This window comes from Bradysia coprophila, unplaced genomic scaffold (genome assembly GCF_014529535.1).
Source record: "Bradysia coprophila strain Holo2 unplaced genomic scaffold, BU_Bcop_v1 contig_151, whole genome shotgun sequence".
Lineage (NCBI taxonomy): Eukaryota > Metazoa > Arthropoda > Insecta > Diptera > Sciaridae > Bradysia > Bradysia coprophila.
The window spans coordinates 9,385,227-9,401,241 of record NW_023503423.1 but is presented as its reverse complement, the minus strand read 5'-3'; the positions used below and the strand labels follow the sequence as shown (position 1 = coordinate 9,401,241).

General features: G+C 34.5%; 1 protein-coding gene across 33 annotated transcripts in view; it reads right to left on the bottom strand.

Annotated features, from left to right (window-relative positions):
• The window catches only part of LOC119074915 (basement membrane-specific heparan sulfate proteoglycan core protein), a 145,660-nt gene that overhangs the window by 31,066 nt on the left and 98,579 nt on the right, over positions 1 to 16,015 (bottom strand). For 13 of the 33 annotated variants that reach the window (XM_037181270.1, XM_037181282.1, XM_037181273.1 and 10 more), the window contains 12 exons: positions 11,031 to 11,147; positions 8,815 to 8,949; positions 7,862 to 8,001; positions 7,421 to 7,514; positions 6,734 to 6,904; positions 4,975 to 5,109; positions 3,739 to 3,874; positions 3,533 to 3,618; positions 3,055 to 3,198; positions 1,749 to 1,895; positions 992 to 1,149; positions 669 to 774 (listed from right to left, as the gene is read on the bottom strand). In XM_037181270.1, the coding sequence (XP_037037165.1) occupies positions 669 to 774; positions 992 to 1,149; positions 1,749 to 1,895; positions 3,055 to 3,198; positions 3,533 to 3,618; positions 3,739 to 3,874; positions 4,975 to 5,109; positions 6,734 to 6,904; positions 7,421 to 7,514; positions 7,862 to 8,001; positions 8,815 to 8,949; positions 11,031 to 11,147 (1,569 nt within the window). The remainder of the gene's footprint in view (positions 1 to 668; positions 775 to 991; positions 1,150 to 1,748; positions 1,896 to 3,054; positions 3,199 to 3,532; positions 3,619 to 3,738; positions 3,875 to 4,974; positions 5,110 to 6,733; positions 6,905 to 7,420; positions 7,515 to 7,861; positions 8,002 to 8,814; positions 8,950 to 11,030; positions 11,148 to 16,015) is intronic. The other 20 variants (XM_037181275.1, XM_037181284.1, XM_037181285.1 and 17 more) reach the window with 16 other exon arrangements.

Sequence of the window (16,015 nt, the reverse complement as noted above, 5' to 3'; positions counted from 1 at the left end):
ATTCTTAATTTAGTTTAGAATCCGATCACCTCTAGAGGCAACTACGGTAGAGTGATCGCTGCGAGGTTCTTTATTCAGCAGGCAATCCACACACAAAAATCGTTTAAGTTAAAACTTCGATAAAAACAAGATCTGCTCAACCATCCCAACATTTTCAGTTCAGAACAATTTTGTGTTTCAATCGGAAACGACCACTAAAATTCAAATTAATCGCTAGAATATCACCCATTATGAATGGGGCATTCATCTGGAAAAGATAATAATTTAAAACAAAAACGAACACAAAATTCGAATTTATAAAACATGAACGCATCGACAAAACTCTTAGTTAATTGGGAAAAATTAATTGTAAAAAAACACACTGATGATATTAACCGAAACAATTCTGTTCGTCAGAGAAATCTCTGCAGTCGTAAAAGCCATCGCATCGAAGTGTGGCATTGATGCACAACAGTTGATCCGAGCAAAAAAATTCAGTATCGTCACATTTGCCTATATTAAACAATAAGAGATCTTCGATATTTTCACGACATAATGGTTGAGTCCCCGTTAAGTGGATTATAATTCTTTTCACCAAAAATTCACACATTTTTGATAAAGAAACATGGTTAGTCATCGAAGTTAATGGTTAATAATTGAGAGAATGTTTTCTTTTAAAATAAACTTACGGCATCCTTGCTCATCAAATCCATCGCCACAATCATACCGTCCATTGCATCGATCCGAGTCCAGATAGCATCGGTTTTCATTCGGACATTTATGTTCAGGACATTCCTATTGTAAATTCAGTAAAACTCTCTTAGCCAAATGGTTCGGTAATTTATTACCAGAGGGAGAAGTTCAGTTAAATTTAGCTGGTCTTTGGAGCAACGCCAAAAATTTATGAATGAAAATGAATCGAAATTCAAAGCTCTCATTTTGACACTACTCTCAGTTAAGTGTAACTGAGCCAAAATCTCTCTCCGTTAACAGTCTATGGAATAACACTTACAAATGGTCGTGGTGTTGTTACATGTGGTCGTTCGGTGGGACAATTTTGTTCGTCTTCACCGCTTATACAGTCCTCATACCCATCGCAAACCCGTTGATTGGGAATGCATCGATCGTTTGGACATGCGAATTCGTCTCGTTGGCAACTTGGAGTGTTATCTGTTAGTTTGAAAACAGGAAGATGAGGAATTTAACAAATATCGGTATGGGTTTTTGGGATAGATTGAAGTGATTGGACATTTAATGCACTTGACGTTGTTGTAATACAATTGGCGCCACGTTTTGCAGAGCGTCGAATTAATAGTGACTTCGACGCTGATAATTCCGTAAATGTCCTTTTGTGGTAAGTATGTGTATACGTGTAATACGTGTAATTTAACACAAGACATGACAGTCTAGGTTACAGAGTCTGTATTACAGATCGTGATAGATGAAATAGTGCGCTAGTCGAAATAATAGTTTGTGAAGGTAAGTGCTTATTATTCTCGAAAAGAAGCTTAAAAGCTTTTCATAATCTAAGTGGAATCAGACTAAAATGATCATGGCAAACGACCATTAAGTGCCGGTCATAAATAATCTACAGAAGTCAAAAAAATGTAAAAAAATAAAATTGTGAATTAGTGCACTTAAATCAAAGGTGAAAATGCCTTAAACACATACTTAGAGATACAGTAGAATTAAAAACGACGTAAACTTATAATTCTAACATAATAAAAAAGCCAATCCTGCGTTAATTTACCACGCGACTTAAAATTTACCTTTGTTAATGTTACACTGTGATCCCTCATCAGAATTATCGATACAGTCTGGCGTTCCATCACACACAAAGTCAATATTAATACATTCATCACTAGTGCATTGCCATTCTCCGTGTCCACATGATGATGTTGGTGCCTTAGTTGAAGCTTTATGGGTGCAGGGTTTTTTTTTGTTTGAAAGAGTTCACATGTGGTGCATGGTGTAAAGTTAAAATAATTTCATTGAGCGGTGAATTAGTTACATATACATTGAGATAGCACATAGCGGTGAAGGCGTGATTTACCATAAAGTTGGGAAATTCGATTTATGAATTTCGGTGTCGCTGTGATCGTCACCTTATTTAACTTTTTGAAATTTTAATTGAGTCTAGCCAAATCATTTGTGGATGATTGAATAAGCCAGATTGACTTTTTGCAAGGATGACATAAAATGTTACGGACGACTCTTATGAGCATTGATCGCTTAAGCAAAGACGTTGACATGGCCATTTTGATCATACTGAACGCATGAAAACCAGACCCTATTTAAAGAAGCCGGACTGCTCGAAAGCATGGCGAATAACTGAAGAAGCGCAAGTTTATTGAACGAGACATGAATTGATTATAAGTTACGTTCGGAAACACCTAGCCCGAGCTTTCCAAGATACTTCAGCCTCTCGTGGGCCGGGCTATACCGGCGAATATCTACGCTGGTTTAGTTTTGACATGCTTGGCTAAGAAGAAGATGCTTGGCCGGGTCGGGTTTCGTATCCATAAAAAGGACTATTCTTAAATGAGGTTGTATTCTCAGAGGATGGAGGGAAGTAAGATAAACGTGACACACTATGTATCAAACAAAGTGTAGAAAAACAAAGGAAGTTGGGTGGGGATTAAATATTTAGGAAAGACAAAAAATATTTCATTTACTAATAACCCCTCATGAGTACAGTCGACGTCAGTGAAATTTAGACATTGATTTGCTTCAGCTGTTTTTCAGTTGGTCCACTTATTCAAATAAAAGTGCTCATACGTCTTTATACTGGTGAAATAGTAACACGCACGTGACAGTGATAAAACTGTATGAAGACGTATCGGCACTCTTGTTTGTATAAGTGGACCAGGTGGAAAACAGCTGAAGCAAATTCATGTCTAAATTTCATTGACGTCGACTGTACTTTAACTACGACGCTATTCAGTGTTTCCGTCTAAGCTCAAACTACAATCACTCTAATTTCGCGATTATTCACAATGTAAAGGAAAACGTTTCATAAATTGAACTTCAATCCCAAGCTAATCGGAAAATTATCAACGAAATACAAAGCATTACCATAATGTTGTCCATAATGACCGTCACAATTTTCAGCGAGCTCATCCGACGAATCTGGACAATTTCTTATTCCATCACATAAATGACGTTTATCTACACATAAGCCATCGCCACAGCGAAACTCGTGGGATTTACATTTATAAACTAGAAAAACGGTATACAAAGTGTGTGTTGATGATATTTTGCGACAATTAAAGCAAAAATATGTTAAAATGGCAAACATTTAAAATGTGCAGTGGTGCACATTATGCAGATGAGGCGTTGAATTGAGCTAGACAAAATTTTACATGTGTAGCTCAATTCATCGCATGGCTCCCATGAATTTATCCAAGAACTTTTTTTCTATGCTGTTCAGTATAAGTCTTGGATATAAGCGTGTGCTGTGCGTTATACGATTTTTATGGAATGATCCATCGTGCATCAAATACATGTGATTTCCAAAATGTTTTCCATTTGTGATACGACTATGTAAACTTACCGCAACCAATTTCATCACTTAAATCATTGCAATCGTGAACTCGGTCACATCGTTGCTGATTGGTAATGCATTCACCACTTCCACAACTGTGTGTAACGTTTATGAATGATTTTTTTTGTGTTAATGACAATGAAAGTAAAAGAGAAAAAAAAACGAGAAATTTCAACAAAATTAAGAGCGACAAGCAATCAAAGAAAGTTTATTACTGAAAAGCTCCCGATAAGCATTTAGCACAACGCTGTTCATCTGATCCGTCCAGACAGTCACGGTATCCGTTACACTGATCTTCACTGTCGATACAGAGACCGTTGTTGCATTGAAACTGGTCGTGTCGGCAACGAACTAAAATGAATAATGAGCGATGTGTGGTTGTGCTATAGTGTTAATTACGATCGAATGACTTATTAACTGATGTTTGTAGAAACTTATATGAACCATCCCAAAATTGCAGTTACAGTCAACAGTGGTTGGTTTTTCTTTTAAGTGTCATCTCTGGGACAATATTTGGGATTTTTCATGAATTTTCACGCATTTTCCTAGATCTTCCATATTTTCCTTAATTTTCACAAAAATATCAGGAAAGTGTGGGAAAAATTATGAAAATATGGGAAAATGTCTTCCCGAAAATAGTTCCTGATGCAGGTCGATTTAAGATTAATAAAATCATTTTAGGAGTCATTCACAAAATACGAAGGACAAAAATTACGATTTTCGGAGCCCACCATAAGAAGAGTATGCTCCCTGGTTAAAATAAAAGTCTCAAAAGTTCAAAAATACGTTGTCTCAAGTCCCGTGTATTTTGAGACCATGAGTTTACGTATTTTCCATCTAGAGCGTGTATAATTTATGAATGGCCCTAGGAGTTAAATAAGCTCTTAGGGATGATTCAACTCAGCTGGTATTTCATCTAAATTTCATCCATCAGTTGGAAAAATGAAAAAAAAAGACCTCTCCAGCTCTGCCTTGATTAAGACCCATTGGAAATGCTAATTCCTTGAATTACAATGTAAGATCGAAATCTATTAAATCACTGCATGCATAGCATCAACTCGTAGCGAGACTCGAAGAAGTACAACAGTACAACTTCTAAAATTACAATCTTGTATCAAAGTCTATAAAATCACTGGCAACTACAACCACCAACTCCACTAATGATTTCGAGGAAACCAGAAACTCCGCTGACTCTAATACATATAAATATCACATTTAATTGAGTATAGAATAAAATACCGTTCGTACTTTCAACGTACCTGTATCTGAGCACGGTTCATACAAGCTTCAAACACGAAAATGTATTCACCCGAATGTTCGTTAGACAACAAATATTTTCGTTTTTAACATAATTGTTAGTCAATTTCACATCGACAGATTAGTAAATCATAAAAAAATGAAATTGTCGAATGAATTTGGAAAACAAAAAATAAAATTCCTATAACACAAACCTTGATGTTGCGGACAATTCAACTCATCGGTTCCATCGTTACAATCTACGGTGCCATCACATTCGTGTGATTTCAATATACACTTGTCATGGTCACACAAGAACTCATTTTCAGCACATTGATCATCGTCATCGTCTAATATGTTCCCGGTGAATATATAAAAAAAACGGACGAAGAAAGCACATGAAAATAACATTTAGGTGCGTTAACCGATGAAGCGACTTAAATATATACTAAAATTCGATTAAGTATTGTAAAGTCGTGTATGCCCAAGCTTAAATCAAACTATTAATGTCAATCACACATGCACATAATAATAAAAATTTACTAAACTACAAAAACTAAATCTTTTCGGAAATTTTGTGTGGAAAATAGACATGAGAAATGAAGATTTAAGATTTGTTAATTTGTTTAAACTCAACTCAAGAATTTATTATTCTAAGTGGAAAAAATTGTCCCATTAACAACGTGAGAAAATTTATTAAAATTAAAAAAACATAGAAAAATAGAAAAGCTTTCAAAGCTGGAAACACAATTAAATCCTGGAATGCACAAATCTGTGTTGTTTGTACAGGGTAGATTCAGATTTATAAATGGTACACGGTTCAATACTATGAATAACTCTCCGCTCGTATGGAAAACTGATAACTAGTGTTCCAAAAATCAACTTGTGCTCCACGGTACACACTATCCTTGTCGTAATTACAATGGACAAACGCCGAAAAATTTAAAATTAAACAGTCTCAATACAAACAATACACAACGGGGAAACAGTGGTCGACTAAGTTGCTTTTACTGAAAATCACAAAACGTTTGGTGGTTTCTTGTATACAGCGTCCAAACAACAATTCCTGTATCAAAATGATGTACAAACGAGTTGTTTATTATGAACCACTAAACAATTTTAGATCTGTTTGATGTGGACCTTAAGTTTCGACAGTTAAGGTGATCTCTTTGCATTGCCCACACAAAAATTTGAAAAAAAATCTGAAAATTTGTACTAAAGGAGTGGTAAAGTCGAAACTTGAGGTCATACAGCAAGCACATCTAAAGAAGAACCAATTGAATGTGTTACAACTTTCAGTGAAAAAATTTACTCGATGGAGCGCTGTCTCCCCGTAGAGTATTAAGACCAACCACTAATATTGAGAAATATTACACCAAATTTCACCAAACGTTTAAATAAATTTAGTGAAATAATTCTCAATATTAGGACCTGTAAGGCTGTTTAATTATAATCAAATGAAACGAATTCAAAATAAAAGACATTTCGACACAAGTGCGGAAAAGTATGTCACCATTTCGGTACTAAGGAAATGACATGATGTTCGAAAACTAGTCCAGAAAAATATCACTTATTGCCATTGCTATTGCTACCAACAAATTGTAGTTATCAATCGCAAAAATCTAATTTTAACATTGGAACTAAACGGTCAGGAAACTTTATTCAATTGTATCACTAATCGAGATCAAAGTGATTTGAATCCCTAATAGTCTTCTCCTCTCATTTAAAATGATTTATAAAAACAACTCAATGAAATTAGTAAATTCTTAACAGATCCATTTCGAAATTCACTCTGGTTAAAAAACAAATAAAAAAAAATTTGAAATCAAAATCTGGGAAACTTTTATCATCTTCACATCAAACCATTTTGTAAGGAAATAAAATCATAAATTAATGAAATCCTTCGAAAAATAAATCAAATTAAAATCTTTTAAAACAAAGAAAATAAAATTCTCACAAAAAAGTGGTAGCTACCATCATAAAAATTTTCATAAGTTCTACGCAAACAGCCCAATTCATCGGAATCATCAGAACAATCAACAATTCCATTACATCGCTTGTACCCAGCTACGCATATTCCATCGGCACATTGAAATTCTCCAGGTTCGCAAGAAACTAGAAGCGGCGATCCGGCATACTTTCTGGCTATATGAAATGTGAAATTGATTGTTTTTGGTTGAATTTAATCGTTCGGTTTTTTTTTAGAAACAATTTTAATCATACGCCAGTTCAATAATGAATGAAGGTTAATCATCACAAATTCACTGCAATTTTGAAAAATCGAATTTTTAAATAAAACAAAAAAAAAGTTTCATTTCGTGTGAGGGATAAACGTTATCGGGTTCGGGGGGTCTTTAATTGTATTATATCACAACGGGGGAATAAACCAATTTCATTTCGTTTCACCAATTTATGGACTATACGTAAAAGATTTTTAGTTAGATTATCAGGTGGAAAGGAGAGGACATTATACACAATATTCCAATATGAAAGAAGCATTAGGCATAAAGTTTTTAGGCATTTCTGTCCGGCTTTTTCTCCATTATCATGCATTCTTATATCGCTAATTCATGCAAATATGAAGCACCAATTTTATTGAACAATTTATTTTTACATTCTACATCGACATATTCTTCAACCGTACACTTGAAAACTACTTACCGCAATTAACTTCGTCGCTTCCATCGTAACAATCCTCAATACCATCACACTTCTTCCTTATTTGAATGCATCCACCACCATTTAAACATGAGAACTAAACGCATCATTTCCAAAAAAACATGTTTAGAGTTTTAACTCAATTCATCAGTCCGTGATACGGAATTATCGATTGATACATAGTGCGTGATTGTATAGGATGCAAAAAGATTAATATTTTGTGATGAAAATTCTGGTGGAACGGACCAGCGGACTAGATAATTTAAATTCGTCGAAATCACTGCAGTCAAAGACTTGAAAGACTCGAAAGCTATTTCACACATTCGATTTTCGAAAATTTGAATTTTTTTACTAATTTCACGCTCTATGATCAAACGAAATTCGTATAATGGGAACATTGGCTTTTACTTTGCATATGTTTGCTGTGACCGATATAATACTGACCTCATTATGAGCACAAGAACATTCCTGCTCATCACCGCCGTCACTACAGTCTGTAACATTATCACAAACGGCAGACTGTGGAATGCATTCACCGTTTGAACATGCGTACTCATCATTCGTGCATAGATCATGATGCGTTGCTGGATTTAATGAAAATTTGTGCCAAAAATAAAATATTTGATGGTAAATGGGTGAAAAAACAAAATAAAAATAAAAATAAATGTAAAGTCGGTCCAATCGTTAAATTAATGTAGAGACACGTTGGGACAATATTTTTGATTTTTTAATTGTTCTTGCCAGGGCATAAGAACAATGAACCCGTTGCGAATTTGTAGCCTACATTTGGGCGGAAGAAAATTCGTTTCTTGATGATTTCACCCACAAACCATTATTTTTTCTATAAAAATAACACATTTTCGCGTGTTTTAATGGTTTTACTTTTCGAAAAAAGATTTTAGTTCAGAGAGATCATCAAAAAAACGAATATTTTCCGCCTAAATGTAGGCTACAAATTGGCAAGGCGTACATTGCTCGTAATAATGAGAATTATGTCACTAAATTTCACCAAAATTTAGTGACCTAATTCTCAATATTAGGCCCTGGTTCTCCAGGTAAAAATAAAAGTATTAAAAGTTCGAAACTGTGTACTATCATGTTCTCTCAAGACAATAGTTTTGAGGCCATGAGACTACGTATTTCCAACTTTTCAGACTTTCATTTGCGGCAGGGTCCAGTTCCACGTTCCTTTAAATACTACATTTGGATAGATCGTTTCCGAATTAGTCCAAGTAACGGAAAAGTAAATGTAACATTTTGATAGAAAAACTGCAGTGCCTCAAAGTTTTCTATTTAAGATTGGACGACTCCATGAAAATTAAGTGGTGCAATATATGAGAAATATATGAGTAATTTTGTGATTTTTCTTCGTTCAAAATGCGAAATGATTGTCATACTTGTCTCGGATATTGAACAATTTATTTCATCGGATAGATCATTGCACTGGTGCAATCCGTCACATCGCAATTCTATATCAATGCAATGACCATTGCCACATTTAAACTTTCCTTCGCATGCGTTTGAGTGAATGTCTTGATTGGTTTTAATTTTTTTTTTTTTGTTCATTGTAGAGTTTAAGTTATTGGTTGCAGGATTGGTTAAATTGGATGATTTTGGTAATTTCGAAAAATCGTTTTGTTGTGCCAAACAGTTTTAATGGTTTTTTTTTTGATTTTTTTTTTAATGGTGTTAATCGTTGCAATTCATTGGATGATGCCAAAACGGATGAGGGGATGCATAAAAAAATGAAATAAAAATAAAGATTAAAAAAAATACTAATTGGAATATCACTTTATTTATGTCGTCAACACCGATATTTAGATTAGCCTGCAGACGTTTTCATCCTCTACGCGAAAATTAACTGAATCCGCTTTAATTGCGGAGACGATAAACTAATTTAAAATTTTTGTTTAAAATTGCTCAAAGCACTAGAATTTTGAGGATAAATGGAAAATTGTATGACAACTCAGTTAGAAAATAGCTAATGCGTTTTCAAAGTCATTTCTGCAATGAGCTTTGAGACGATAAACTGGTATTTATCAATTTGTTTTTTTTTTTAAATATATTCAGCCGTCAGATTTTCGACCCGAAAGTAGGGACGAAATCGACATTTTTCAGACCCGAACACACTAACCTAGTGACTAAGTCATTAATACTTGCTACCCATGGGACATATTTTAGAGTTGTTAGTACTGTGCCAATAATCAGTTTCTGTGAAAATCATTCATTGAAACAGCGAAATAGTATATCCTACCTAATACCTAATAAAGTATGAATGCACCATAGACAGACATACTTGATCGTTGTCCCGCAGCACTTTGAGTCCCTCATAAGGCTACAGTTCAAAACCTATGCCAAATTGTTTACATTTACCCGGTAAACCCTAATATATATCTAGGCCGTCACTTCATCATCAGAAAATGACACTCTAACTGTTCCCAAAATTACATTTTTTGAACGAAAATTCAAGATTGATGTCGTTTGAAAGCTACTACATTTGACTGTTCGATAAAAATACTTTTAGGTCGATGGGAGCAATGGGTCAAGTCGATGGAAACAGCTTGACAATGGTCCAAAAATGACATTTTCGATTTTTTCTGCATCGAGTTCGTATCGAAAAAGTGTATTTCTCCAGTGGACTCAAAGTGCCGTGGAACACCGGTCAGTTCGTCTATTAGCCTACATCAAAACGGAATCGTTAAAACTCTTTCAGATTTTCAGATTCAATTAGTTCATCAAAATTATAGTGCTTGTAGTAGAAGAGCGGTAGATAATCAAAATTCAATGAACATCCCGCTAACGACTAGATATCAGTATGTTGACGACATTAAAAAGTTGTCTGCATAAAAATAAACCACACAAAGTGCATTATAGCAAAACATATAAAACGAAATAGAAGAAAATAAGAATTTATGAAAAATGAAAATAGAAAATGGAAAAACCAGAGAGAGCAAAAGTTTGTTAGTCGATCGGTTGTACAGTAAGGTAACAAATAAAAGAAAGAAGGAAAAAAAAACATCAAAAGAATTTCCATTCGTTTTTGTAAAATAGGTACTTATGCTTTCACGATGCGTGTTTTGGATGGTGAAGAAATGTTTTATAATTTTTTCGGTTGAATATGGTATACGATACATTGATGAAATTAGTGTAGTGAACAAGAATAATTACACCATGAAAATGACATATTTTCTTTTCAAATTTTAAGAGACTTTTTTTCGGTCGGGATTCATTTTTACTATTTGGAATTTAGAAAAATGAGTTAAAAGTGGAGGAAACGAAAGTGTTAAGCACGTGTGTTGATAGTCTATGATTCTCTGGAACGAATTCCCTGTAAATGAACAGTTTGAATGTTGTGGGTGGAATCGAATGGAATTTATTTACAATAATAATTGGTTAGCCAATTGTACCGAAGAAATTCCTTTTGTGACCTCGGTTGATGTTTTAATCACACAAAATGAAAAATAGATTTGGAAACGTATTTTAAGCGTCAACGTTATTTACAATTGAACATTTATTAACACTGTTGGTGGAATCCCCAATTTTTAGACTACACTGTTTGATTAACAACCACATGGAACGTGTAGTAGAACGAAACGATCAACAAGAAACTTACGACAATTCTTTTCATCAGTGTAGTCTCTACAATCTACTTTTCCATCGCAACGCTTTTGGTTGCTCAAACATTTTCGACCATCACATTGAAATTCAGATGGGTTACATGGTCTATCCACTAAAAATAAAATTTTAAAAAAATGTTTAAGTAAAAAATAAACATGTAGACATGACATATAACATAAACGTGGTTGGGAACTCCACGAAGGTTTTTCACCAGACGTATTGATTTCCTAACAATACTGTGAGAGAACTCTAAGAACCGACCAATCCAATTTTATCTATTTATTCCACAATCCACATGATAACGAGACGTACATTAATGTATGTATAGTAACATCAATATCAAATTTGGAATGAATAGCATGAAATGGATTGAAATTTTTGGTTCTTATAATACTACCTCTGTATTCATAGCTACAAATTTCTGAACTTCTACATCTTGAAAGCATGTCTGGTAAACAGCGAAAACAGTCCGCATCATTCCTTTTTTGCTAGTAGTGTTTCCAGCTTCTGCTTGGACTAAACTGTGGGGGTCACCGACTTCCCGAGATTATTTGCGATTACATTGAAGTACGTACCCCCTCGGCAATGAACAACACTGACAAAAAAGTTTTCGAAAAACTCAGCTGTTGCAGGTAACTTTATATCCAGGTAATCTACAATAGCTGCCGCAGCTGTAGCGCCCCATTTAAAAAAAGACAGCTGCGGCAGATAATGTAGATTACCTGGAGACAAAGTTACCTGCTACAAGTGAGTTTTTCGAAACTTTTTTGTCAGTGAAGTTATCGATCTTTACATCCAGATTGTTCGTTTAACAGTTCAACAGGTTAAACATATAACAAGTCTTTCTCTCGAGTAATAAATCCTATAACAGTCTATAGAGGTCAAGCCTATCGATTCGAATAATTTATTTAACGAATTCTGTACCATGGATAACCAGTTGCTGGTTTCATAGATAACATTTTCGAAATAATAATTTACCGTGTTAAAAATAGTGTCATAATTCAGTGGGTAGCGCTGACGAGCTACAAGAACCAAACGATCAATTTTCATATGTTGATAAAGTGATAGGCTTAAAAGTGATTCTCATAATGAAGATTGCATCACCTCACCAATCAACTCGTATCAACGTGTGTGCATTTATACTGAATGTGTTACGAAATATTGCAATGTAAACAGGCGAATACACAAAATATATTGCATGCAATAAGAAGTGCATAAATCTTCGGCATTAACTCATAATAAATGGAAGTGTGTGCGGTGTAGGCTGTGGCAATGTTTTGAGTATTTAAGAAGATAAAAAAACGCCACATAAATTGAGTCTAAAAATAATTTCACATTGATCATCAACAAAACAAAAACCGAGAAGAGGCTGCAAACAAGATCGTGATCCAAAAATACAGAAAATTTTCTTTTATTTTTCCCTGTTTGATGTAAACAAAACAAGAAACACCGGAAAATACTTCGAAAAAAAAATAAATCAACGAATTTCGTGTGAACATATTGTCGGCACAGTTTGGTATACAAGCATAACGTCGTTTCGAACCCATAAGCGAAACGGCAGTATGCGAAGAAAAGAGTTCAGTTGAAACGCTTTTTTCATGCATAATCTGAAAGATGTGCACCTTTTCCACAAACAACAGCAATAAAATAAAACAATTTACGAAACTATACACAAGCCACGGTCAATGTCGTGACCCATGTATTACTCGAAACATTTTTTTTGTTTTCGTTTTTTTAAATCCGTTCCGGTGTATTCAGCCAGCGTACACATTTATTATTTGTTTTTACATTTAAACTGCGAATTTTTATGCAATTTATGCACAACATTGATGTGTTCTTATAGAACCTGGGGCACCCTAAATATCGTCTTGCTATGATTGTAAAATCTAATTTTGATCGTAAAATCGAAAGCTGTCACAATTTGTACAGCCTTCGAGAAATTAGCAATAAAAAATCGACTCCCTTAATTCCAGTAAAATTTATGAAGGAATAGAACCACACACATTAAGGTGTCGACATAAGTTAATAATTTTCCTCTGAAATTAATGACCGTACTGTATAGTTTCGGGCGATTTGCACATCACGTTACATTGTTACATACGTGTACATTAACAGCATTCATTTATCAAAACAGCAAATGCCATAATTTAAAAGCAATTCCATACACTTTCATGGATTTTAAATTGCTTATTCGTTCCGTCAACAGTAATAAGCTGCCCCCTCAAGTAATATTAGTTTCTCGTTGATTCCGTAAACACTATGATTAAATGAAGGTATACGTTTGGAAAATGAAACTATTGTGTGGGGTTCAATGAAACCATAAGTATAGATCAGAGAGCAATAAAGTCTTACATTCACCATAGCCAGAAACTTTGTTAGCCAAGATGCTACAAAACAAAATGCGAATATAATGAACTATTACCAACCGACAGAATGCCGTGAAAAGCATAGTTAAGTGGGAGGGGGAACGCTTTTTTCATTCGCATCTATATAAAATTATGTTAGGGCACTGGTAGCGCCGACTTTTCCATATGAAACAGTGTTTTCATTGTTCTTAGTAGTGCTAAGGTTTAGACTTGCTGAACATTTGTGCACAAATTGTTTCCTGATAGTGACTAACAATCTGAAAAGTCAGTGATTAGTTTACTTGTGGTGCTACTGTTACTCGAACTGATGTGACAAGGACATCTGTATTGATATTTTAAACATGTCCCAGTCACAATTATCGAAGAACTGAAATGTGATAGATTGGCTGGTTTTAGAATGTTACTGCAGCTACATAAAGCGACGTGAAAGAGAACAAGAATAGACCGGCTAAAGCCTGGTGAGGTCTTTTTTCTTTTTTGTAGGCAAGGCGGAAGAATAGCTTCATCAGTCGATATCCAGCTGTTGAAGAGTAAACATCTCCACTAACGTCTTACCAATTTGGAATTCAACTACCAGTTTGGTAGTCAACTAACATAAATTAAACTTTAAATAGGCGAGCAGTTAAAATATTTTTGTCAGTCGGTGCGTAGTTCTCGAATAGTAAACGTCTCTCCTTCAAAAATTACGTTCAGTAGTCAATTATAACCTCGGTACTCAGCTACCAACTACCAAATTTTTGAATTGCAATGTCAACTCTGAGCTATCGGTTATCAGATAACAAATAATTATTATTTGCCTGGATATGCTCATGGTGGCTTTGCAATTTTGAATGTCAATCCACCTCGCAACTACCAACTACCAAAGCTACCGACTACCAAATTTCCGATTTATAAATAGCCGAGCAATAGCCGATAGCCGATCAATAATAGCTCCACAGATCAGATGGTCACAAAACTTGAGTTACATTCTCTTGTTTTTCGGTCTTATCGTGTTTCCTCGTCTTAAAACACGTTGCCGGTTATTATGACTTGTGAACTTTAGGCACACCGAAAAGTGCTAAGGGAGTCGAGGAATACCTCCAAATAAATTTCTAAAAATCAAAAATTTGACTTTTGATTTTTAGAAATTTATTTGGAAGCATTCCTCGAACCCCTTAGCACTTTCCGGTGTGCCTAAAGTGCCTGCTCGAGCACCCCTACGTGTTCATGATACAGTCAGATGTTTCATCATCTCAAAAATGATTGTTGATGGAGACCAGATATCATAAAGTGCCAATCGACTAAGTGCAATTGCAATTTCTGTTAAGCTGAGCAATGAAGAGCAATCTTAGATTTTTACATAAAATTGCGCCAACGTAACACTCACACACAGTGCATAGGCTAAGTGCCAAAATACAATTAATATTTCCTTCTTTAAAGCGCAGCATTTTAAAAAGAAAAACGATAAAATTCAAACACTTAACATTTTTGCTGTTCATATTATTTGTGCGATGCGATTATCTCTTTTCGTTTTTTTCATTTGTCTCATGTATATCTACTTTGAAGTGTATTTTATATACGTGCGAACAAGGCATGGTGGTATGAGATGTACACTTTTTACACTTAACGTTAAGTAGCTTTTAAAATGAAATAAAATGAAATTTATCGACTATTTTTAATGTAATCTGACATGCTCCGTGCAAAACTTACCATTTACCTGAAATGTGTGGAATTTTGACCAGTTCAAAATGCAAAATTTACATATTTTCCTACCGCAAACATTCATACAAATCATGCATTTAATATGGGTATACCGTAAAGTGTATTCTTGTGTGTTGAAAAGACGCTACAATTTACTTACAGTGACATTTTCGCTCATCCGAACTATCATCACTACAGTCAATATTTCCATCACAAAGCTTTGATAGAGGTATGCATTCACCATAATCACACATCCATTGATCCTTTGAACAGTCTTATTTTCAGATCGGAAGCATTAGGAGAACAATTTTTTAATTTAATCTTTGTTACAACTAGTTCAGGATGTATGTTCAAATTGTGAATTAATTGGGCTGTGTATCTGGATCTGATTAATATTATCTTCAAATTGACGATCCAAGATTTCTAGTAATCATCGGAACAGATCAGGTTCAAGTTGGATAAGGTCAGGAAAAATATAACTTCCGGTATTCAGGTCAGATTCAGGTAATTTCTAAATCTGACCTGAACTTGACCTTAGTTCAATTTGATTTTTTTAAATCAGGATTTATGTAAATTCAGGTCAGACCAATTTGCTTCAGGTTGAATCAGGTTGACCCGACTCTTTTTTTTCATAGGATTATTAACATTTAAAAACTGACACGGGGGTCCGAGTCCGACAAAAAAAAATGAGACCCAGCAAAGCACCTAGCGTAGTAATAGAATATTTGTTGTGTCAAACTACAACCCTATTTAATACCAGTAGTACCATAATGACATTTTGATAAATACCAGCAGTAATACCAGTACTAATAAATAGAGTTGTATATTGACACACAAAATATTCTATTCAATGCTAGTTGTGTTGGTTAGAGTGAGGATTGATTTATATGAGAAAGTGCAGATTCTATAAATCTAATTTTAATTTTCATGTCGA